The 21,600-nt window shown below is 39.0% G+C and overlaps 2 protein-coding genes and 1 non-coding gene across 5 annotated transcripts in view; 2 read left to right on the top strand and 1 right to left on the bottom strand.

Moving 5' to 3' along the window:
- Positions 1-9,451, top strand: part of WDR41 (WD repeat domain 41) — a 48,627-nt gene extending 39,176 nt beyond the window's left edge. Inside the window, exons 9-13 of one of the 3 annotated variants that reach the window (XM_060418762.1) lie at positions 1,329-1,513; positions 4,024-4,145; positions 5,257-5,341; positions 6,544-6,678; positions 9,232-9,451. In XM_060418762.1, the coding sequence (XP_060274745.1) occupies positions 1,329-1,513; positions 4,024-4,145; positions 5,257-5,341; positions 6,544-6,678; positions 9,232-9,384 (680 nt within the window). In that variant the 3' untranslated portion in view covers positions 9,385-9,451. Of the gene's footprint in view, positions 1-1,328; positions 1,514-4,023; positions 4,146-5,252; positions 5,344-6,543; positions 6,679-9,231 lie in introns of those variants that run through there. The other 2 variants (XM_060418761.1, XM_060418763.1) reach the window with 2 other exon arrangements.
- Positions 9,452-12,418: 2,967 nt separating this feature from the next.
- Positions 12,419-21,600, bottom strand: part of PDE8B (phosphodiesterase 8B) — a 229,296-nt gene continuing 220,114 nt past the window's right edge. Inside the window, 2 exon segments of the mRNA XM_027971477.3 lie at positions 12,419-14,198; positions 19,571-19,700. Of these exon segments, the coding sequence (XP_027827278.2) occupies positions 14,089-14,198; positions 19,571-19,700 (240 nt within the window). The 3' untranslated portion in view covers positions 12,419-14,088.
- Positions 18,013-18,084, top strand: TRNAC-GCA (transfer RNA cysteine (anticodon GCA)). The gene has a single exon. It is a non-coding gene; the product is annotated as a tRNA-Cys (tRNA).

The following is a 21,600-nucleotide window of genomic DNA, read 5'->3' as shown; positions in this document are numbered from 1 at the left end:
TTTCTAGACTCACAGTGCGCTGTTCTGCTCCATCTCCCACCTTTTCAGTCTTAGCAGTTGTACATTTTCCTTAAATGTATAATTTGTGAAGTGTCTGAGTCCACTAATTTCATTTTCATTAAACATTTTAAAAACTTGTTATTGTGCAAATAATACATAGTCATACTAGAAAAATGAGGAAATAGAAACATTAAAAATGTAAAAATGAAAATGAACATCATTCATGCAGTATTAAGTACGGGTCCACGTCCTTCTAGGAGTTTTTGTGGGCACGTATACATATGGTGTGCTTTTTGTAACAGCATTGTTGCTGCTAAGTCACTTCAGTCGTGTCCGACTCTGTGTGACCCCATAGACTATATTTCTGTATTAACATAACATACTTTTACAACTTAGTCTTTGATAACAGCATTACTGTTTCATGGATGTCTTATTTATTTATTCAGTCCCCAATTAGTTTCAGATATCTTTAGATAGTCATTAGATAGATCATGTGTGTGTGATGAAGTTCCCATAAAAATTCCAGCAGTGTGGGGTTCAGAGAGCTTCTGGGTTGCTGAACACAAGTGGCCTGCCTGGAGAGGGCCTGGGTGCTCTGAGACGCCTCCCACACCCCTGGCCCTGTGCGTCTGCTCCCTCTGGAGGTTCATCTGTCTTTCGGCATACCCTGGATGATAAAGTGGTGAACAGTAGGTAGATTGTTTTCCTGAGTTTTGTGAGCTGCTCTAGGATGTTAACTGAACCTGAGGAGGGGATGTGGGACTCTTCAGCTTACAGCCAGTTAGAAACACAGATAACAGCCTGGATTTGCAATTAGCATGAAGTGAGAGAAGTCCTGCAGGACTGAGTCCTTAACCTGTGGGAACTGACATTATTCCCAGGTAGATATGGCCAAAGCTGAGTTAAATTGCAGGGGCATTCGGCTGGTGTCGCATAATTGCCTGCTGTGGGGAGACCCCCGCACATCTGGTGTCAGGCATGTTGTGGGTGTGGGAGTACAGGAGAAAGAGAAGGGTGACTTTCTCTTACCTGTATATGATCCAAGGTAAAATCCCTTTGTCTTTGTTCCTCAAATACTTAACCAAGTATTCCAGCGTGGCTTATTTCTTTCTTCACTGAGTTGAAAAGCAGCTGCTCTCATTTGCTAAATGTGTAAGTAAACGTGAGTCTACTTCCAGTCGGCTCTGTTAATCTCCCTGCTTGGCTTGTCGAGTTACCTCCCTGTTGTCAATACTGTGATTTCAGAGAGCAACACTGCTGGGCAGTTCCTTCATTTTTACCGTAGCCTAGGTAAATGATCAATAAACAGACATATGAACTCTGCCTAGATGTGAGTTTTGTATCTGGCTCCCATGTTGGGGAACTCATCGTCTGGGACACCCTGGGCTGGACCGTGCAGGCCTGCGAGCGCAACTTCTGGGACCCATCTCCACAGCTGGATGCTCAGCGGGAAATAAAACTCTGTCAAAAGCCAAATGACGTTTCTATTCATCATCTCACATGGGATGAAGAGGTAAAAAAAAGTTGAGAAAAATTTCTGTAATCTTAACATCTTTTACTAAACTCAGTTTCTAATTGAGAAAATTTAATCTCATGATATAGAAAGATGTCATTCCTTGCATCCAAGTTGTGCTTTAAAATGTTTTGATGTATTTCGAAGATTACATCATTTGCTTTAAAAAAAGCATTTTAATCTTTTACCACCTCCTTGCCTCTTATCTTTGAGGCAAGAAGGTGATTAAATGGCCACAGATTTTAGAACCCATTGAAGTTTTGAGCTGTATTAAATATTCTCATAGGATCTGAGGATAATGCTTAAAATTGTTTTAAGGAACACTTTGAGAAAGAATTCTTTTGAAGATTCCGGTGCATTTCTTGGAGAAATAAAGGGAATTAAAAACTTGAGGAATGCCTTTCTTTTAGTCTTCTAGCATCCTGGGGCAAGGTGATTGTGTGACAATTACAGATTTCAGTCCTTCAGGCCAGTTGCTCTTGAATCACTTTACATCTTTTTTTGCAGTAAGAGATTAGTACCAATGGATTTCCGAATCTTGGCTCTGATCTGAACATCTCTTCTTTTAGCTTTAGGAGCTTAGAAAATATGTTTAAAATGGGGTTATTTTTCTAAATCTAATCACAAGAAATGTTTGAGTTGTAAGCTTTGAGGAAAGGGGTTGGAGGAGGCTGTTACCTCACTTTATTTTGTGCCTGCCTATACTGTTTAAATCTTACAATTGTATGTTTTTTAATTTTTATTTTAAAAATGAATAATAGTATTCTAGATGGAGAGAGTGTGGTCCACTTTTTTTTTTTTTTTTTTTTGCTTTCTTTGAATTTCTCTTACTTTAAAAACCAAAGCAAAATAGAGTAAGAATAGATGAAGAACATTGTTCTACGTAAAGATTAAGTTTCTTTATATTCTAACTTTACTTTCGGGGAAAAAAGAGTAAATATATATATGATAAAAACAAGAGTCTCAGTCAAGATAAAAACTAGATTTCTAAGAGTTGTAGCCCTAAAAATTATATTTTTAATTTGATACCTTTTTCTCATTGTTGAAATTTACAACAATGTTGTAAATTAGTGCTTAAAGTTTTTTCATTTTGCATTCTCTTTAATCTTAAATTTTTGATTGATGTTTATTAAATGCTTAATAAAGCATTACTCAGTTTTCCCTCATTTTCTTTGTTTATAAGAGTTTTTCTTCTTTTCTACAAGGGGGTCAGTTATTGTTAATGACAAGTGATTGATAGAGTGATTCTGTTGAGAAAATACTGCCCCAAAGCTTATTAATTCTCTAGTTGTATTGATAATTTTGTGGGTTTTGATAAAGCATTTGAACTCTACACAGATTTCTTGGTCCATATAAACTAGTTTCTGGGGTTTCTTTGCATTGAATGTTTCCCAGGGCTCCCGATTTTAGCAAGCTGGCCAACTGTTTCTATTTTTGTGCATGGCACTGGGCCTTAGCTAGCGTTGCTGTGTGCAGAACACCAGTCCTGAGGGTCAAGGGAGTCATTTAGAGTATGGTAAGATTTAGAGTCTGGTAAGCCTTGGAGGCATGTTTGGTTGAGATACTATAGGTCTGAGTTGGCATTTTAGCCTTTGAGGTTGCATGAGAAGTGTTCTCTAGTAAGAACAGAAAGGGAAAAGGATTTTTGAAAGGTCTGTCTCACTGGCATACCTGCTGAGTAAGAATAAATGATTCTTAGGCAAGAGCCAGCAGAAGTCTAGTGATTTGCAAAATAGGTTCAGAAGCTATGTGGTATGGTATGAGGCAGGAATAAGGAACTGGAGTAACGTGACCTGAATTCCAATACCACCTCTCATGCCTTAATTTTTTGTGTGACTTTAATCTTTTATTTTGACTTGTTATGCTGCAAAATAGCTTTTCCTACATTAATGAGATGTTGTGAAGCTGAAGTAAGATAAATATTGGTGAAAGTACTTTCAAAAGATGAAAGCTGTTTTAGTAGAAAGGAAAAATGGAAATTTAGTAGAACTGGAAAAACTGTCTTTGTGAAACCACTATATATATATATCTCTGCCACTCTAGCATATGCTGTTTTGTATACTTCATAGTTCTTGGGATGCTGAAGCTGTGGAGCCCAAGTAATTTCGCTCACATTTTCAGGTAGAAGAAGCTAAGTAGTTCCCCAGCGATACAGTATTCTGTGAATGAAAGCCCGGGTTGTACCCCAGCAGCTCCACCTCCGCTGCACCAGTCTTCCAGCCACAGCCCCTGCTCTAGCTGTCATGTTTCAGTAAGGAAGCCAGGGATGCTGCAGGGTGTGATACGCAGAGTTCGCTCTGTATTAGCAGTCGTGTCCTTCGATCTTCTAAATGCTGAGCTTTTGTGCTTTGATAGTTTTGGACTTTAGAGGGCAGTGCAGTAATTTGGGCTGAAGGCTATGCATAGGGAAGGTAACAGCGACTTTGTGATCTCAAACCAAGGCTGGAAATCTGTTACTCCAGGTAGTGGTGTTAGTTTTATGTACATTTCCGAACTTTTATCTCCCCCAGAATGTATTTGTTGCAGTTGGAAGGGGTTTATACGTGTATAACCTTCAAATGAAGCGCGTGATTGCCTGCCAGAAAACTGCACATGACTCCAGTGTCCTGCACGTTGCCAGACTCCCAAACAGGTACGAGCTTCCATCTGCCTGGTAACAGGTAGAAGAAATGCATAGCTCCCAGGGCCACCAGTGCTCAAGGGGCAAAGTCACCTGGCTCTGTTCCTTGACCAACAGGTTCTTTGGAAAACGGAGAATACCCTATGGCTGTCTCTAACAGAAGAGTTTGTGGCAATATGTTGCAAAATTTACAAACAGCAGTGTTCACAAATTATACTGAATTTCATTGTAAGAAGAGAGCATTTAAAATTTGGTATTTATTTAAATAGTTAGAAGACTTTGGGGCACTATGTTCTAATTTTTTAATATTTTCCACAAAGCCACCTTTTTGGTGGTGTTGCTTATGGCCAGAATTAAATGGTGGTCTCCTTGTTGGTCGAGGCTACTAACTGAGGGCTTTCCTGTCAGGGCAGACGTGGCCATTGAGTTTCTAGGGATGAATTATATGAAGGAAATGATAGTATTTTCGGGGCTTTCCTGGTGGCTCAGCTGGTAAAGAATCTGCCTGCAGTGCAGGAGATCCCGGAAGTTCCCCTGGAGAAGGGACAGGCTACCCACTCCAGTGTTCTTGGGCTTCCCTGGTGGCTCAGATGACAAAGAATCTGCCTGCAATGTGCGAGGCCTGGGTTGGATCCCTGAGTTGGGAAGATCCCCTTGAGGAGGGCATGGCAACCCACTCCAGTATTCAGGCCTGGAGAATCCCATGGACAGAGGAACCTGGTGGGCTACAGTCTGTGGGGTTGCAGAGAGTTGGACATGACTGAGCAACTTAAGCACAGCACAGCAGTATTTATCCTGCAGGATACTTTCAGAGTGAGAGGTGAGACACAGGAATGGGGCTTCTCAGGATATTGTGAGTGTGTAATTCATAACTTGTTTTCCTGCATGCATTTTTAGAAATGGAAGTGATACATGTTTGTAACATTTGAGCTAGTCTCACACTATAATGGCATGCCTTTCCTGAGGAGTGTTTTACTTTGCATTGTAAAGCCATGTTAAAGTGTGATTTTTTTATCAGCTCCTGCCCAGAGCTGGATGAAAGCAGATAAAGGTTGCACTGATGGTTTCCCTGCACTTCGAGCACTTGCCCTCCATGGCGCGCTCTCTCTCTTCTGACAGGCAGGTTATCTCATGCTCAGAAGATGGCAGTGTACGCATTTGGGAGCTACGAGAAAAACAGCAGCTTTCAGTGGAGCCGGTGCCAACAGGTATGTATCTTCTCTCAAAAAGGTGGTCTTGTTTTTTCTCATATGAAAGGCAGTTATGTGTAACCACAGGAATAATACACAGTGTGCTCCAAATAAGCACGTTTACATGAAGCATTTGGGAATCGGGATGGGGCATTCACATGTTAATATTTACTGCAAGACCGCCTGTTTATTTCAAGTCAGCTAGGATTCTTTGAGGGGAAGCTAACTGATCTGACTGATCAAATGGGCTTCCCCTGGTGGCTCAGACTGTAAAGACTCTGCCTGCAATGCAGAAGACCCAGGTTTGATCCCTGGGTTGGAAAGATCTCCTGGAGGATACTGAAGTGGCTACTTCAGTATTCTTGCCTGACTGACCAAATGGCCTAATTAGCTATTTATTAATGTATTGTAATTATGTCTGGTATATAAATATAATGTGTACCATCAGGCATCAAAGTTCTTCAGCCTTGAAGCATTAACATTGAACTCAATTTATAAACAAACACTTTTGTGTTTATGTCATTAATCTTTTGAGCTGTTGATTTTCTGATGCTTGATTTGAAAAACAAAATCCTGGTTAATTAGCAACCTTTGCATAAGCAATCAAATGCCAGTCGCCTCAGAGTTTCTTCTAGTTATTTGAAGTCATAGGGTATTGTCACATGTTGTTTTTGTCTATCCTCAAGTTGTGACCTTCCCGCCCCACACGGCCATTCAGCCCTTTCATTTCTCTCCACTTTGACTTCCATTGCCTTTTTCTCATGTTAACACACCTTCAGCAGTGCTTGAGTAGGGGCAGTGAGAAGAGCTGAGCAACAAACGTGGGTAGCTAAGAGGAAATGAAGTAACATAGTGAAAAAACCCTAGCATAGTGCCTGGTATCATCTGCTCACTCAGCCCTTGACTAAAATAAGTGAGAAACACCTTTGCATTTAAGCTTTGTTTTCTGATCTTACATTATTATTGTTAAGGAAAGGGAAAGTCACTCAGCTGTGTCCAGCTCTTTGCAACTCCATGGACTATACGGTCCATGGAATTTTCCAGGCCAGAATATTGGAGTGGGTAGCTGTTCCCTTTTCCAGGGGATCTTTCCAACCCAGGAATCGACCCAGGTCTCCTGCATTGCAGGCAGATTCTTTACCAGTTGAGCCATAGGGGAAGCCTGTTAAGAAAAGAGCATACTAATTTTGAGAATGACTAAAATGATTGTGTTTCTCTAGGTTTTTTTTAACATGTGGGGATTTGGAAGAGTAAATAAACAAGCCAGCCATCCTGTTAAAAAGCAACAAGAAAATGCCACTTCCTGTTCACTAGAGCTTATTGGAGATTTAATTGGACACTCATCATCTGTGGAGGTATTGTTTTTAATAAGCATAGAAGTGTCCAGGGGAGTCTTGCTTTTTGCATCTCATTTGGTCTCATAAAGACCTAAACCTTCTCTTATCAGTAAGTTTTTGCTGATTCTAAACATGGAGTGGGATGGGTTTTAGTATGTGTGGTAAAGATCTCCCTATACAGAGAAATGATTTGAAGGAGGAATGTCTTGCTTCTAAAAACTGGCTTAATTAACTTTATGTATGAGATGTAGGTAGACAGCTGACAATAAGGACAGTGTTGAATATATAAGAGTAGTAAATACTGTTAAATGGTAGTTAATACAGAGGATACATGGAGAAGTGTGCTTATATATGTAGAGGTAAAACCTTACAGAATCTAATTCCAGGGGACATTATCAAATTCATGAATAGAAGTCTGTTTTACTTCGTTTTGAAGGATAATAATTAGTTAGCTTTAGTAAAACCCAGTGTCTTGATTATCATCGTGGAGTTCAGAATTATAGAGTGCATCCAGTTCTAACTTTTATAAATTCAAATGCATTAATATTTACTATCAACACCACTGCCTGTAATGAAGAAGGAAAAAGACCAGTCGAGGTAAAGAGATAATTGCAACTGGTAACAGTATCACCACAGCCCTGAGTAATGAATTTCTTACATTATGCTTCTGTTTCATAGCCAGGGAGGAACAAATTAATTTTTCATTTGAAAGTGCATTTATTCTTAAGAGCAGCAACACAACACCACCTTATTATTGAGCATTATCCTGTATTTCAGGCACTATACTGGACATTAGAGTTTACAAAGGGATATAAAATAAAGTCCTGGCTGTTGTGGAGCTTATATTTCAGTAGACAGGAACAATATAGGTAGACTTAGTAAGATGTTAATCTAGGTTGCTTATGATGGACCCAGATTAGTAGTGGAATACTCAGGAGTTAGAAGAAAATGGTTAGTGGAAGATAATGGATGGGCCTTGAGCTGAACCTTGATGCTTCGGAGGTTAAGACAGTCTTGTGGCCATAAGCTCCCTGAGGTTGGGTGCTCATGTCTTACTCAGTTTCACCTTCCTGTTAACAGGCAGCCCAGTTGTTTTCATTCTGTTTTTTTAACTTCGGGAGTTGTGCAGATGGAATGTAGTAGATAGGAGGGCAAAGACAGAATCTACTTAGTGGCAAGGAGCAGGTTGCCTAGCCCGGAGGTCTGTGTTCCAGTCAGTGGACACAGTAGGAGATAAAGTAGTTTGGGGTCAGATGATTGAATGTATGGCTAAGCAGGTTGGCCTTTAAACTTTTTTAGAGTGGGTTTTAAAAATCTATTGAAGGTTTTTAAATGGTGCGGCATATTTGTCATTATATAGAAGTGTCAGATTCTTAGAAATTTGCCCGAGTAGAAGTGTTGACATTTAATTATTTTTTAAAGTATCTCTGGCTTCATTGAGAAAATCTTGGCTCTTTCTTAAATTTTCTCTTTTTTAAAAAATCTTTGTCCTGACTCTCTCAGCCTAGCCCTATACACCTGTGTGTACTGGATTCTCACTTGTGCATCTCATCTCCTGAGGAATTCTGCTCTGATGGTTCCTCCCCTTTCACTACTGCAGCATCAGCTCGGACTGTTTGCTGTTACGTTCAGAAATGGATGAGTTATTTCTCAGAAAGCTCACATCCTGTTTCTCTCTTTTATTTCACTCTTTCCCTGGAGGAGCTCGTCTTTTTCATAGTTTCGTTTATCTCCTCTCTCATACCAGCTCTCTCCATAGGATGCATGCTGCCTTCTCATCAACACTTCATTTTCTTGTTCTTAACTTCCAGCCTGTCCCTTCACTGGGCATGAGCTTACTTTTATTTGGAGAGTTTAATGCTTTGTTAGCTTTTTCGGACAATTTCATTTAGTATTGACCTATGCCTCCTTTTTCTGCGGCAAATCACAACCTGAAGTATATTACTTAGTACCTAATTACATCGTCTTTAACTGATACCCTTACTGTTTCAACTAAGATTCAGTTTTCACAGCTGAATTAGAAGCTTCTTGAAGATAGGGATTATAAGCATATAGATAACACTCAGTAAATGCTTAAGGATTGATTATTCTCTGTTTATATAGAGAGCTAAAGCTACTGTTCATCCTGGAGAACTTGGAATTCAGATATTTTATTGTGGCCATTTTTACATTAACAAGAAGGCCAGCAGAAATGATTAAATGAAGCAGGTTTGTCAGGACTTCTGCTGAAAAAAAAATCTTAAAACCTATTCTTCAAGAATTAAGATAATGGTAAAATTTAGATGACACTTTGGGAATTTAAAAAAAAAAACAGCTTTTACAGCTCTGTAGTTGAGTAGTGTTTACAACGTTCTGATTATTAAAATATTAGATATGGGTCTGGCATTTGTTATTTGTATGTGACTATCACCCACACTTAAATTTCTCATGAAAGATACAGAGTTTCATAGTCATATCCAATGACCTCTCCAAGGTACGCATTTCAGCAAGGACCTATGTTAGTCTACTTGGTATTAGCCGCTTCTCTTCTCCTTGAATTTCCTATAATCAGTAATTAATTTTTTTCTACAGATGTTTCTGTACTTTGAAGACCATGGACTAGTGACTTGTTCTGCTGATCACCTCATTATTCTCTGGAAAAATGGAGAACGAGAATCTGGATTGCGCAGTTTAAAGTTATTTCAAAAATTAGAGGAGAATGGTGACTTGTATCTGTCTGTCTAGGTTAGGGAATTAAAATACCTGTACATGAACCTCGAACATCAAATATAGGATAATGCTCTGAAAACCATTACCATATTGATTATTTATTTAATTCTGTTTAATTTTTAGGGGGGTCTGCAAACCAGCAACAGGTTTGCTTCTGAGGTATTAGTACATCCACCAAAGAATATGGCACAAGTTTTTCATTTGACTTTCCTCATAAGTTACCTGAAACCATTGTAGGAATGGGTCTGATTTCGGCAGTCAGTTTTCAGAAAGTGAAGTGCACAGACTTCAGCAAAACTGTCTGATGAAGCAGAATTAAATTATATCACAGTATCCTCACAGAGATAAAATTTTTTGCTTTAAATTTTACACCAGAAATTGTATAATCTTATGCTTAATGAAAAGAATAGTACTCAGAACCTCTCTCTGTCTTTAGTGTTACTATATTGCCGCTAACTAAATCCATCACCAGGAATTAGATTTTTAAATCTAGTTTCTTTAATTTAGCCTTTCTGGATTTTGAAAGACCTGACTTTGTTATCCAAAACTAGTATATTTTAACTGTGGCCATCTGTCATTCTTATACTTATTTAAGGAAACTGCTTTAATGGAAATAAATATACATGATAATTATGGAAGATATTTTATAGAAAAATGAAAACTCCACTGAAGAATAAATAGGATGTAGCGTATCTTGGATTTAAACCTTGCGCTGTCTAGAAAACTGCTTCCCTGGAGGAAATGAAGATCCCATAATAACTGTCTGAGTGGTGAATGCTGGGCTTTAAGTGTCTTAATTTGAATCTAGACCCTGGAAGGAGGTAGAAATAGAAGTAATAGTATTTAACTGAAATTTAGTTGAAGTGAGCCAATTCATCTTACCATTGGCTCAAATACGAAATGCTTGAGACAGGCTTTACTTAACGTAGTTTCTTGCAGTTACCTGAGATTAAATCAGCTTCATCACCCCATCAGCCTTAGCGTACTCTTTCTCCCTTTTGGTACTAAAGGATAAAAATTAAAAAGTGTCCCATACATTAAAAAATGGGTGGTTTTAACTGTGGAGTTAAACTGCTGATGAAAGAATCCTATTGAAGTAACTACAAGGGGGCTGACGTGTTAGGACTGATACTTCTCAAAGAACACTTTCTGGGTTTATTCATCACACACACCCCTAATAGAATCCATAGACCCTAATGGAATCTTTGTAAAAAATTTTTTAACTAGTTTTACCTTTGACAGTTGCTTCTGTTATTAACTACCTGCAAAGTCTGGATGAGCTATGGTCATCTATGCCAGATGAGTGCCATAATACTTTTAAATGAGGACGCTGAAGGCCCAGTCAGGTAAGCCGTTCTAGTTAGCTCAATTCCCATTATCAGTGAACAGCTTTAAAAAAAAAATATGAATGAGAGAGAAGAGCGTATATGATCACCCCTCGAGCAAAACCAAGTAATGTTCACAATCATTGTTTTAATTCACAATGAAAACAGATTTATGGAGAAATATAAAATTTACATAACCTCCATTTTATAATAGAAAAATTAGCACTGCCTTTTAGCCAAGATCGTTATTGTGGCATAATTGAGTGTTACACAGAGGTACCTCTAATCTCACCCTGAAGTTGGCACATGGGTAGGATTCCTAACCAAGCCAACATGCATTTTGGTCTGAGTGCATCAGATTATTGATCAGTCATTTTTAGGCTTTTAATTTTTCTCCATAGATGGACTTTACCCTATTACTAATTAGCTTTTTCTTTGGAGGGTCTATATTATTAGGTCATGAGTTTATAAACTCTTTTTGAATTGTATAAGATATTCAGTGAATTATAAAGGAATTCATAGATTCTTAACTGCTTTTCCTGATTTGTTCTGGATTAAGATCTATTCACAAGGGATGTTAGAAATCCTAGGTAAGTTTGGGGAGCAGATAGCATAAGTAAGTACCACTGTGAGTCCCTCTGTTATTAAAATTTAGAGAAACTTGATGGTTTTGATTTCATGAATGCCCTAAGGTCAGAGATAGGCGAAAACAACAAGATAGGAGAATCTAGCAGGGACTCATACTTGATGGCTGTTCACTAGTGGTATGGAGACTACTGCTAAAAGTTGAACTTTCAGATTAGAAGAATACTATAACTGACATCAATATATAGTATATGCATTTTTCCCACTTCCCTAGCTTAGCTTTCAGTGCTATTATATTTGCAACACCAGATATAATATCTGTACACTGGGCCTTGTCATTTTTACTTAAAAATACCCTTATCACTTCATTTTCTGGCTTATTCACATAAGAACCTAAACTTCAGGGACACTGTATTTATCTTTTTCAAGTTGAGTGGCTTCAGATTGAATAGATGAGGCATCCTAACTCTGAAGGCAAGCATAATTTTAAAATCTTAAATTGGAAGTAAAAAAAAAACCAAATTAAATTATAGTGTTATTTTGGTTTGGGCAACAGTGTTTTATAACTTCTGGTTCAGTAGTAGTAGCAGTAATATGACCTCTCTCTAAATGAGATTTTATTTTCCTAAATTAATAAGGCTCCCCTCAACAGAGAATATTTTAGTAAATAGCTTATTTACTGTTTAGTAAATAAGAGACAATAATTTATATCTATCTGATACACATACCATCTAAAAGACTATTTCTTATAAACTATTTTTAGGAATGCACTATGTAATTACCAACTCAGTGAAAGATTACACCATAGTAAATTACACTGGTAAATTACACCATAGTAAATTACACTGGTAAAGAGCAGAGGTATGCTAAAGCTTTAGCTTTAACAGTGTTAATATGAAATTAATTTGAAACTGAGTCAGCTATAATGTTCGTATAGAAAAATGTCAGACATCCAATGAATGTCACTTACCAAATGTAACCAAAAGCGAGATGGTCAGGAAAAGATTGTTGTCTCAAGCAAGCTTCTGAAGCTTAGGTAAATTGTTTAGCTCCTTAAAATGGGATTCTGACCTCCTGAATTTAATGTGTTCTGAAAACAAAGTGTGTGGCTCATGAAATAAAGAACACTTAACCAAAAATTTGAAATTATGAAAAATTTAGGCCAAAGAGTTAAAATAAAAACAGCTGTTAGGAATGAAAAATGGCTGTAGGAATTTAGTTACAAGTACTTCACAAAAACATTTTCATCACATTTACATAATGCAGCATTACAATACAAAGCTAGCTGCTCCCCTGACCAAGCAAGTTCTCTTAGCATCTAACAAAAATAATTTAGGTACATTTCTTTCTTTGCATGGAATTGTCATATATGTTTGCATTTTTTGGTACAAAACATAGAAAAAAGCATTGGCACATTTTGTAGGATTAAGTCATTTTTTCCCCAGGTACTAGTTCCAGGTGCGCTGCATTCAGATTTTCATTTGGAAAAAGTAGCTACTGGTTCAGTTAATTTAATCTCTGTCTATACCTCTCAGGAACGCAGCATGGCGTAGAGAATCTAAAAGAAGAACAAAGATCTTGTTTGCTAAATCTCTAATATTTATAAGACACAGAAGGGTTGGCTGGTAAAAGAGGGAAAATCTCAAGACTGACTTGATGTAGATCACAGAAGGTTGTGAAAAGAGCTGTATAAAAATATGCACTTGTGCTTTAGAAGCTTTTAGCATACAATTAATAGCTTAAAATAGTATTTACTGCTTCCCCATACGCCTATTTTCTGATATATTTACACATCTTTCGGTCTTTTTTGTTTTTTTACATCATTAAAGCAAAATGGCATGATCATAAATATAGATAGGTTAAAAACATCTGAACCTTGAAACTTTCTCTCCTTGGTAACATGGCACAACATACTCCGTGGACTTAAACCAGAAAATTTAGATTCCTCTAATAAAAAATTTTAAACAGTAAATGTATATAAATTTTTTAAAAAAACAAGCTTGTCCAAGGGTAGTCAGATTAATGGCTTGTATATAATACTCACTGTAGTGCCTTGTGACTGCCTCTGCAAACCAGAAATAAAGCTCTTTGATTACCCTCAAACAAGATGTCACTTCCTTCCCCTTCATGGATGGCTTTCTGTTAGGATGAATCCCTTTTTTGGGAGAGAGGGCTATGCAGGCTGCTGATACCAGTCTAAAGAAGGCACTCACTAGGCCAAGGCTATATTCTGATTTGAGTGTCACACCATTAGTCAGAAGAACCACCTAGCCATGGAGGCTCTGAAACTAGTTTATCAGCAGTTTGGTCCCAGCTGTTTTGCTCATTTTATATAGGTTTTTAAAAATTAGATATTCTTAGGCATCTTTTAGATTGATGCTCTTGAGGAAAATAGTCAAGCCAAACAGTGATAGAGACTTTTATGGTAAAGGATGAGCTAAATACTAGCAAAGCTTCATGGTCCAGCATCCACAGAGATGGTGGGCATGTGGGCACCAAGTCTTTGCTGCATGTGTCCTGCTAGTTACAGTGAATCAGCTGCATGGTTTGATGAGAGCACACAGGATTAGAGCAGGGCAGTGGATTTTGCCATGTGTTCGTTCTGTCACTAAGTGATTGTTCAAAAGAACATATGTTTTTCTTAGTTTTCTAAAAATGAAATTTGGGAAGTTGAATGATTCAAGGTCAGACATTAAACATTAGCTCCTTAACCTACATCTGTCATTTTCATTATGAAGGAATGCCTCTTACACTACTGTGATTCACAGTGCCCTTTGCAGATCCAGAGGTCACCGCCTCTGTCCTGGCTTTAACTGTCAGATGGAAGCCTCAGACTTTTGCACTTTAGGTCGTCTAACGTCTTCCAGTGTTTGTAGTTATCAGCCAAATGTTGCATCAGCGTTGGCAGGTGTGCAAAGGCTGCAAGGACATAAACAAAAAGAAGCCTGTTAAGTTAGATTCTAGGAGCATTTATAAGGTTGAGGCCCTCTGGGACAAATTTGGGATCAGAATTGGAAGTGAGGTACCCTAGGTTAGGCCTAAGGTGAATACACAAGTGTGAGAAGGATAAATCACTAAGTACTGGTTTCTAAAATAGGAATAGGTCCTTTTAACTAAAAATTGCTAACAAAAGACCAGAAAGAGAAATTAAGGAAACAATCCTATTTATAATCACATCAAAAAGAATAAAATATCTTGGAATAAACCTACCTAAAGAAGCAAAAGACCTAGACCTATACTCTGGAAACTATAAGACATTGATGAAGGAAACTGAAGATGACACAGACAGCTGGAAAGATAACATGTTCCTGGACTGGAAGAATCAATACTGTGAAAATGACTGTACTACCCTAAGGCAATCCCTATCCCTACCAAAATACCAACAACATTTTTTCACAGAACTAGAAAAATACTTTAAACTTTGTAGGGAAACACAAAAGACCCCCAATACCCAAAGAAACCCAGAGAAAGAAAAACAGAGCTGGAGGAATCAGACTCTCTGACTTCAGACTATACTACAAAGCTACAATCATCAAAACAATATGGTCCTGGCACAAAAACAGAAATAGAGAGCAATGAAAAAGAATGGAAAGCCCAGAGATAAACCCACACACTTATCGTCAATTAATTTACAACAAAGGAAACAAGAATATATGATGGAGAAAAGAGTGTCTGCAATAAGTGGTGCTGGGAAAACTGACAACTCGGTGTAAAAGAACTCAATTAGAATGTTCTCTAACACAATACACAAACTCAGAATGGATTAAACACCCAAATGTAAAGTCAGACACTATGAAGTTCCTAGAGGAAAACATAGGCAGAACACTAGTTGCCACAAGTCACACCAGTATCTTCTTGGATCTACCTCCTACCTAGAGTAATGAAACCTCCTACCTAGAGTAATGAAAAAAAAACAGACATAAATGGGACCGAGTTAAACTTAAAAGCTTTTGTGCAGCAAAGGAATCCATAGACAAATCGAAAAGACAACCCGCAGAATGGGAGAAAATATTTGCAAATGAAGTGACTGACAAGGGATCAGTCTGAAATATACCAACAGCTCATGCGGCTCTACATCAAACAGCCCATTCAAAAAATGGACTGAAATAGATATTTCTTCAAAGAAGACATACAGATGGCCAAAAAGCTCAACATCACTAAGATGCAAATCAAAGCTACAACGAGGTATCACCCTCACACCAGTCAGAACAACCATCAAAAAGTCTATCAATAATAAATGCTGAAGAGAGTGAAGAGGAAGGAACCTTCCTACACTGTTGGTGGGAATGTAAATTGGTGCAGCCACTATGGAGAACAGTGTGGAGTTTCAGAACACTTAAAGTAGAATTACCATATGACCCAACAGTCCCACTACTGGGCATATATCCAGAGAAAGCCACGATTCAAAAGATACATGCACCCCAGTGTTCACTGTAGTACACTTTACAATAGCCGAGACATGAAAGCAACCTAAATGTCCTCTGACAGATTAACAAAGATGTGGTAGACATACACAGTTGGTGGATTTAACTCAGATGACCACTGTATCTACTCCTGTGGGCAAGGATCCCGCAGAAGAAATGGAGTAGCCATCATAGTCAACAAAAGGGTCCAAAAAAAATGCAGTACTTGGATGCAGTCTCAGAAACGACAGAATGATCTCTGTTCATTTCCAAGGCAAACCATTCAATATCACAGTAATCCTGGTCTATGCCCCGACCAGTAACGCTAGAGAAGCAGATGTTGAACGGTTCTATGAAGACCTACAAGACCTTTTTAGAACTAACACCTAAAAAGATGTCCTTTTCATTGTAGGGGCCTGGAATGCAAAAGTAAGAAGTCAAGAAATACTGGAGTAACAGGCAAATTTGGCCTTGGAGTACAGAATGAAGCAGGGCAAAGGCTAATAGAGTTTTGCTAAGAGAACACACTGGTCATGGCGAACACCCTCTTCCAACAACACAAGAGAAGACTCTAAACATGGGCATCACCAGATGGTCAACACCAAAATGCAGATTGATTATATTCTTTGCAGCCAAAGATGGAGAAGCTCTATATGGTCAGCAAAAACAAGATCGGGTGCTGACTGTGGCTCAGATCATGAACTCCTTATTGCCAAATTCAGAGTTAAAGAAAGTAGGGAAAACCATTAGACCATTTGGGTATGACCTAAATCAAATCCCTTACGAATATACAGTGGAAGTGACAAATAGATTCAAGAGATTAGATCTGATAGACAAGAGTGCCTGAAGAACTATGGACAGATGTTAGTGACACTGTACAGGAGGCAGGGGTCAAGACCATCCCCAAGAAAAAGAAATGCAAAAAGACAAAATGGTTATCTGAGGAGGCCTTACAAATAGTGAAAAGAAAAGCGAAAGGCAAAAGAGAAAAGGAAAGATACACCCATCTGAATGGAGAGTTCCAAAGAATAGCAAGGAGAGATAAGAAAGCCTTCCTCAGTGATCAGTGCAAAGAAATAGAGGAAAACAATAGAATGGGAAAGACCAGGGATCTCGTCAAGAAAATTAGAGATACCAAGGGAACATTTCATGCAAAGATGGGCTCAATAAAGGACAGAAATGGTATGGATCAAACAGAAGCAGAAGATACTAAGAAGAGGTGGCAAGAATACACAGAAGAACTATACAAAAAAGATCTTCACGACCCAGATAATCACTATGGTGTGATGACTCACCTAGAGCCAGACATCCTGGAGTGCAAAGTTGAGTGGGCCTTAGAAAACATCACTACAAACAAAGCTAGTGGAGGTGATGGAATTTCAGTTGAGCTATTTCAAATCCCCAAAGATGATGCTGTGAAAGTACTGCACTCAATATGCCAGCAAATTTGGAAAATTCAGCAGTGTCCACAGGACTGGAAAAGGTCAGTTTTCATTCCAATCCCTAAGAATGGCAATGCCAAAGAATGCCCAAACTACTGCACAATTGCACTCATCTCATACGCTAGTAAAGTAATGCTCAAAATTCTCCAAGCCAGGCTTCAACAGTATGTGAACTATGAACTTCCAGATGTTCAAGCTGGTTTTAGAAAAGGCAGAGGAATCAGAGATCAAATTGCTAACATCTGCTGGATCATCAAAAAAGCAAGAGAGTTCCAGAAAAACATCTGCTTTATTGACTATGCCAAAGCCTTTGACTGTGGCTCAGAACAAACTGTGGAAAATTCTTGAAGAGTTGGGAATACCAGACCACCTGACCTGCCTTTTGAGAAATCTGTATGCAGGTCAGGAAGCAACAGTTAGAACTGGACATGGAACAACAGACTGGTTCCAAATCGGGAAAGGAGTACATCCAGGCTGTATATAGTCACCCTGCTTATTTAACTTATATGCAGAGTACATCATGAGAAATGCTGGGCTGGATGAAGCACAAGCTGGAATCAAGACTGCAGGGAGAAATATCAATAACCTCAGATATGCAGATGACACCACCCTTATGGCAGAAAGCAAAGAAGAGCTAAAGAGCCTCTTGATGAAAGTGAAAGAGGAGAGTGAAAAAGTTGGCTTAAAACTCCACATTCAGAAAACTAAGATCATGGCATCTGGTCCCATCTCTTTAAGGCACATAGATGGGGAAACAGTGGAAACAGTGACAGACTTAATGTTTTGGGGCTCCAAAATCACTGCAGATGGTGACTGCAGCCATGAAATTAAAAGATGCTTGCTCCTTGGAATAAAAGTTATGACCAACCTAGACAGCATATTAGGGCTTCCCTTGTAGCTCAGTTGGTAAAGTATCTGCCTGCAGTGCAGGAGACCCAGGTTCGATCCCTGGGTTGGGAAGATCCCCTGGAGAAGAAAATGGCAACCTACTCCAGTATCCTTGCCTGGAAAATCTCATGGACAGAGGAACCTGGTGGATTGCAGTCCATGGGGTCGCAAAGAGTCGGGCACAACTGAGCGACTAACACACACACACACACAGACAGCGTATTAAAAAGCTAGAGATATTACTTTGCCAACAAAGGTCCATCTAGTGAAAGCTATGGTGTTTCCATTAGTCATGTATGGATGTGAGAGTTGGACTATGAAGAAAGCTGAGCGCTGAAGAATTGATGCTTTTGAACTGTAGTGTTGGAGAAGACTCTTGAGAGTCTCTTGGACGGCAAGGAGGTCCAACCAGTCCATCCTAAAGGAAATCAGTCCTGAATATTTATTGGAAGGACTGATGCTAAAGCTGAAACTCCAATACTTTGGCTATGTGATGCAAAGTACTGACTCAATGGAAAAGACCCTGATGCTGGGAAAGATTGAAGGTGGGAGGAGAAGGGAACAACAGGATGAAATGGCTGGATGGCATCACCGACTCAATGGACATGGGTTTGAGTAGGCTCCGGGAGGTGGTGATGGACAGGGAGGCCTGGCGTGCTGCAGTCCATGGGGTTGCAAAGAGGCGGACACAACTGAGCGACTGAACTGAACTAAATGTTACTCAGCCATAAAAAAAAGAATGAAATAATGCCAGTTGCAGCAACATGAATGGAGCTAGAGACTATCATACTAAACGAAGTCAGTCCGAGAAAGAAGTATCAGTTATATGTGGAATCTGAAAAAAAAAAAAAGGATGAAAATGAGCTTATTTATAAAACAAGCTCAGAAACTTTAGAAACAAACTTATGTTACCAGAGGGGAAACGTGGAGGGAGGGATAAATTAGGAGTTTGAGACTACCATCTACACACTGCTATGTAGACAGTAATCAATAAGAACCTACTGTACAGCACAGGTGATTCTACTCAACAGTAGATAAAGTTCTCTAATAACCTATATGGGTTAAGGATCTGAAAGAGAATGGACATATGTATATATGTAACTGAATCACCTAGCTGTATACCTGAAAGTAACACATTGTAAATCAACTATAATCCAACATAAAAATAAAAAAAATAAAAACAAATCTCAGTGAGAAGCTGTTTATCAAGTGACATTACCAAAAGAATCTGTTACTCAGTAGACATATTTTGTGTTCTCTAGAATTTCCTCCAGTGATATAATAAAACTCCTTTAAGCTTTGGGAATATGTCCTTTGAAGAGTTAAACACTTGTTTATCCAGTTATCGGCCATCCATTGAGTCCTCCATACACATGGTCTGTGCTGAGGATGCAGAAAGTGTTCCTTTCCCCCCGCCATATCTGGCCATAAACAGCTGACATTTTTTTTTTAAAGTAACATTTAACACCTTTAGGCCTGGCCTCTGTCATTAAAGGTAATCATTATAAAGCATAACAAGATATTCTGTTTGTGGGTAACAAAACATGAGCCATCTTACCATCCCAAGCATCAAACATGTCTGTTATGAAGTAGTCAATAAAGGAGATTTGGGACTTGGGGATGCTACAGGTATTCCGGTCAAACACTGGCATCACTACGGGCAGCCCCTGTCTCTTCTCTTCATCCGTCTGTAAGAAATAATACACACGGCTGTAGGGGACACGAGGAGGTGTCACAGTGGCATCGAGTTTGTCAGAACCACCCTGTGAAAAAGGGGTCACAATCCAGTGGTATCGATCAAGAAATAGGCTCAGCATTTCTCAGGGCTTACATAACTCAGCTACCTGAAGAGCTGCAGTGACTGGATTCAGGTCTTCTGACTCTTAAATGTGTTAGATTCTCTCTTACAGCTACCCACCCACCCCCCGACCCCGATCCCGACCCCGACCCCACCGAAGCACTGATTTCAGGATTCATACCCTCTTTTCTAAGATCTGTTTTCATGACTGCAAGGTAGACAACTTTCAGAGTAATACTACTAAATACTAAGTGGAGTTTACACTGAGGGTACAGAAGCAGTGGTGGGTTTAAAGCTGCAGATGTTTCAGCACAAATCGAAGAACTGGAACCAAGCTGTATCAACAGACATTGTATTATTCACTGTTACATGCTTGCAGTTTAAAAAGAAAGTCAGTTTCACTTAAGAATGTCTAAAGGAAAGCAGTAAGAATTATTAATCTTACTAAACTTGACCTTTGAAAATACCTTTTTTAAATATTCTGGGTGACAAAACCCAAAGTACATACAGAGCCCTTGTGCTGCACGTGCAAGGGTGTGAAGGTTGTCTGGAGGAAAAGCAGGTAGGCAGGTGAGCTGAACTCGATTCTCTTTTTCATGGAATAACTATTTTTACCTGAAAAGAATGACTGACGAACTGTTTGGCTGTCTGTACTGGTCATGCATGCAATTCTGATGATCTGTGTAAATTGAGCATTTTGCACCCTGAAGTGTATGTTTATAATGCCTAAGGTCATAATTCACAGGACTGAAATTAAAATCCACACTTACTGGTGGTGTACTGAGCCAGAGACCGGCTGGCCAGAAGCCTCATCTGTAACTCAAGTGTGGTCACATTGTCGTGTGCACATGTCCTTTATGGGAAAAGGACACCTACACAGGGAAATTACATTAAAGAACTTAAAAGTGGTTCTTTCCCATTCCCCATTCACAGACTTTGAGACTATCTAGGAGTAGGATTTTAAGTCTTCTCTGTGGGTCCTGGAAAGCCCCATTAATGGTCTCCTACCAGTTTCGGCTCAGCTTGCTCATTTCAGGTCAGTCGATCAGGCAGCCTTAAAATACCCACTGCTGTTCAAGGAGAGGTTTGGGGTTTTTTTTTTTCCCCCTTCTCTTTCTGGCAAGCTCAGAGCTGGCTGGCCTAATTCCCATGGACTCTCTTCCCATCCTTGAAAGCTACAGCTAACTTATTGCATCCTTAGCTGGTTTTTGCTCTGCCAACCCTTCTAGACACCATTGGCTAGTCTTTACCCCTGCCTCAGTAGTACATTCCAGTGAGATCGGCACTTCCCCTCCCCAAATAATTACTTGTAGCCACTTGGGATGTTTGTCTTTCTGTCCCACATCATAAACATTAGTCCCTAAAGCCTCTTCTTTGGAAGTAGGCCTCTGTTTCAAATGGCATCTTGTGGTCTGCTACTTTTGGGTTATTCTTCAGCTCTTCACACTGCAAAGTTACTATTCTTATATAGAAATTCTGTGTTTCCTCTTTACTAATTTTGGTCATAACACTTGGTTCTCTCAGAATGTCCTTTCTCATTTCTAAATTTTGAAATCCTTAAAAAAAAAAAAAAAACCCAGCTCTAACACCTTTTCCACCTTTCTAGATAAAAGCCCTTCTTTTATCTAGGAAAAAAAAAAAACAACTTTCTGAACTCTTAGGACTTAACATATACCTCCTTTAGAAGTGTTTTCACTTAAAAAAATATATTGTGTGGACCTATTTATGTCTATGCCCCCTACTGCATTATGAGGTACCCTCAAGCAGAGATGTGTCTTATGTCTGTGTTT

The sequence above is a fragment of the Ovis aries genome, chromosome 7 (assembly GCF_016772045.2).
Source record: "Ovis aries strain OAR_USU_Benz2616 breed Rambouillet chromosome 7, ARS-UI_Ramb_v3.0, whole genome shotgun sequence".
Taxonomy (NCBI): domain Eukaryota; kingdom Metazoa; phylum Chordata; class Mammalia; order Artiodactyla; family Bovidae; genus Ovis; species Ovis aries.
Note: the sequence above shows the minus strand (reverse complement) of the source record. Positions and strands in the feature narration are given on the sequence as shown.